Genomic DNA, 4,003 nt, shown 5'->3' on the forward strand with positions numbered 1-4,003 from the left:
ACAATCCTATGAGATATTTTCTTTTTAATCCCCACTTTAAATATGGGGAATTGGAGGCATAGAAAAATTAAGTACTTGCCATGATCAGTAGAACCCTGGGTCTACCACTTACAAGTTGTATGATTAGGAATCAACCTGTCAGTCAGCCTGACACCGGAGTGCACCTCTTAACCACTATGCCAACTCAGATGGAATCTAAGGAGGCAGGTCGGGTTGATTTCAATAAAGAGCAGGGGAGAAGGCCTTGGTCCTAGATCTGAGGAAAAGGAGGGGCAGAGAGTCTTACAGGTAAGTGGCTAAAGTTTGGTGGGGCAAGGTCATATTTGAGACTGAGGATAAGGAGAGTAGAAGCTGGAGTTCAGGGATGGTAAGATCTGCCACAGTAGTGCTGAGGGCCCTACCATCTTCCAGCAGGCTTCTATGGGACAGAAGGTGGACATTAGGGTAGAAGGGAAAGGGATAGAGGGCTGAGTTATAGAGGGAAAGGCAAGTCCAAGTCCCCAAACTCAGTGCAAAGCACTTCCTATATATAAGGAAGGAGATGTACACAAAATTAGCGCCCTTACATTTCCACCTGTATTGATTATTCATAAGGCTTTCTCTTTCATCTAACAGGTCACATTCTTCTATATGTCCCCGGTGCCCACACTAATATGAAGTTGTTAGTGAACATTTCCTGAATGAATGAATGAGCACAGAATAGCAAGAGATAATGCTCTGGACCTTGACCATCATGGACCTAAACTACCGCCTACCTCTAATTGTGTTACTTCATCTCACTGAGCCTCAATTTTCTTATACAGTCAATCCTTATTATTCATGGATTCCATAACTGTGAATTTACCTACTCATTAAAATTATTTTTTAACCCCAAACGAATACTTGTGACACTTTTGCAGTCATTTGTGTACATGAATAGCAAAGTAAAAATCAAAATATTTCTTTTTTATTCTGGGAATCAAACATAGAACCTTGCACATCCTAGGCAACTGTTCTACCATACAGCTATATCCCCACCTCTTTTTATTTTGAGAGAAGCTCTCCGTAAGTTGCCGAGGCTGGCCTTAAATTTGCTATCATCTTGCCTCAGCCTCCTGAGGAGCTATCATTACAGATATGTGCCACCATACCTGACAAGGTAAAAAATTTGAGTTGCCAAACACATATACATTTCCAGCTGAGGTATGTTGAATAAGGGGACTCTTTTTTTTTTTTTTGCTCTCATAAACAAATGTTGTTTTGAGAGTCTATTTAATGCCATGTTTTTTCACTTTTTTTTTCTTTTTGGTGATTTTGCAGGTTAAAATAGCTCCTAGTAGTAGTGCTAAAGTATCCTCTAGGTTCCTAAGCACAAGAAGCTCATAATGTGCTTTGGAGAAAATGAATATGATAAACTTGAATAATCTGAATATTCTGAATAATAATCTGAATCAGGCACAGATTATACTTCTGGTGGCCACAAGTTCATTGTTAATGACTCAATACTATATATTAAATAAGGTATCTCCACTCACAAAAAACAGGTTATGTGTTGATCATTGAACATTTCAAAAAATGTTGTGACTGAGAGTTGTAGCAACCTGTGCATTTCCCCTGGGGATGATACAGAATTGGTTAATGTTTGTGGTGACTTTGTGGAACATAACAACAGGGAATAAAGAAAGCTGACTATGTACAAATGGGGATAATAATAGAATCTTCTTGTAAGTTTATCATGAAATTAGACAACATTTGTAAAGTGTTTAACACAGTGTCTGACATATAACAAGTGCTCAATAAACATTGTTAATAATGTTAATGTGCATAAATGAAAAAAATGAGTGATTTTCCCCCCCCTACCTAGAATTCTTTTACCCAAGGGATAACCCAGCTCTGTCTAGCTCTTGAGTTGGACCCAATGAAGAAAACTGTGAGGGAGCTGGCTCCATGGGGGGCCAGGACCTGTAATAAAGAGCACCACCCTTAGGCAGACTGTATGTCATAGAGGCCTTAGTTGCCCTGGTCAGCAACACCCCTCGGGCACACTGCAGAAGCTTCTTATGCCCATGGGGCCTTCTCAGCTTGTCCGTGCCCCTCGGCCCCGGGGCCTGAGTTCCCCTTACCATAGGCCAGGTATGCGTTGGCCCCGTCCCCGGATTCCCAGTATGTTCAAGTGTAGCCGCAGAAGGTACCGGCAGAAACCTCAAGGCCCAGCTGCCACCAATCTTCCCACCATGACCACAGAAATCAGCAACATCCATACTGCTACCACCAGTGTGTGGATCCTCTCACCTCAAGGTTAGCAGAGAAGTAAGGTTGTAGAGGGGACTTGTGACTCAGGGTGGGGGTTTGAAAAGCAGGGCCGCTGGCTTTTCCTCACCTGCTTCTCTTTAGGCACTCTAAGGGACAAATTGTGAAATATCATCCCAAAGTTATGGTGGTATCTTGAAGGCAGGTTTCCTAAATGTTGAGAGCTTTTATTTAAAAAAATTTTTTTTTTTGTACTGGGAATTGAACCCAGGGGTGCTTTACCACTAAGCCACATCCCCAATCCTTTTTATTTTATTTTTAAAGTTTGTACTAGTATGTCACATCTATTATTATTATTATTATTATTATTATTATTATTATTATTATTATTTTGAAATCAGGTCTTGCTAAATTGCTGATGCTAGACTTGAACTTCCTGCCTTAGCTTTCTGAGTTGCTGGGATTACAGGTGTGATCCCAGCTATTGAGAGCTTTAATGGAGAATGGAGTGGCTGGAAGTAGAGGGCTTGGGGAGGTGGATGAATCCAAGGGCCAATGGGAGCCTCCAGAAATGTTAACTTCCCTTCCTTCTCCTTCCTTTTCTTCAGTTCTCAGACACCTCTGTCAACCTGGGAGCTTTCTGATCCTTTAGAAATGCCCAGAAGCTTGGCTTACTCTGGACCTTCATCTTCAAGGGGCTGTGGATGGTGAACCACAAATAAAATCATTCTGCTCAGACTACCTAATTTCATACTGAGGGGTTTCTAACCAACTATGAAGGGTATGAGGGCAGGGTTGGGGCTGAATACTCCCAGGGACAGGCTTCAGTGATAACAATAGGAATCACAGACAGTGGAAGGACAGGACAAGGTCAGCAACACACAACTATCTTTGGCCTCAGCTTTTTTTTTTTTTTAGTTGTAGATGGACACAATACCTTTATTTTATTTATTCATTTTTATGTGGTGTTGAGAATCAAACCCAGTTCCTCACACATGCCAGGCGAGAGCTCTTACCACTGAGCCACAACCACAACCCTTTTTTTAAAAATATTTTTTAGTTGTCAATGAATCTTTTATTTTATTTATTTATTTATATGTGGCACTGGGGATTGACCCAGGGCCTCACGCATGCCAGGCAAGCACTCTACCACTGAGCCACAACTCCAGCCCTGGCCTCAGCTTTTGATCTGCTCTATGAGGTAAGGGGCTCTCCTGCCTTCCACTCCCATCTGCACAGGGAGATAGACATCTTGGAAGGTATAGGGAGGCATAGAGCATAGAGCATAGAGGGGTGGGATGAAAACAGACCCATAAGTGCTCCAGTAGGAGTTGTGTCCTGTTATGTGTGTGTGTTAAAGGGTGTGTGACAGGAAAATGGGAGTATAAGGCACATGTGACTGGATATGCCTCTGTCATGGAATGAGTGTTGTGGCAGGTTGTGTATGTCAAGGAGTATTAGTGAGGGAACGGGTCTGCCTGAGACAGCATTGGCTCTGCTAAGAAAAATCAAGGTCAGGAGCGGGGATGGGGGCAGCCTGAAGGAGGAGAGAGTACAGAAAGGTTAGTCTGAGGAGGGCCTATCATCTTCAGCCCCCGCCATCCTCTGAGGTCAGTGTTTGCAGAACTGGCAGCTGAGCTGGGGCACTTGGGGGTGGGGCAAGACTGAGTTTGAGCCCAGAAATGGGGGAGGGTGCTGAGCTCTCTGGACTGGGGATTTTCCATTTGGATTCCTGAGTGTGCTCATGTGTCATTGGGTGTAACTGAATTTCTGA

The 4,003-nt window shown here is 43.0% G+C and overlaps 1 protein-coding gene across 1 annotated transcript; it reads left to right on the plus strand.

Annotated features, from left to right (window-relative positions):
- Positions 1-2,045: 2,045 nt before the first annotated feature.
- Positions 2,046-2,881, plus strand: P3R3URF (PIK3R3 upstream open reading frame; the record flags this gene model as incomplete). Its single annotated transcript, XM_081307240.1, has 2 exons — positions 2,046-2,277; positions 2,838-2,881. The coding sequence occupies 2 exons, from the start codon at positions 2,046-2,048 to the stop codon at positions 2,879-2,881; spliced, it is 276 nt and encodes a 91-aa protein (XP_081163366.1).
- Between the last annotated feature and the right edge of the window lie 1,122 nt (positions 2,882-4,003).

Source organism: Spermophilus citellus, assembly GCF_964194105.1.
Source record: "Spermophilus citellus genome assembly, chromosome: 9".
Lineage (NCBI taxonomy): Eukaryota > Metazoa > Chordata > Mammalia > Rodentia > Sciuridae > Spermophilus > Spermophilus citellus.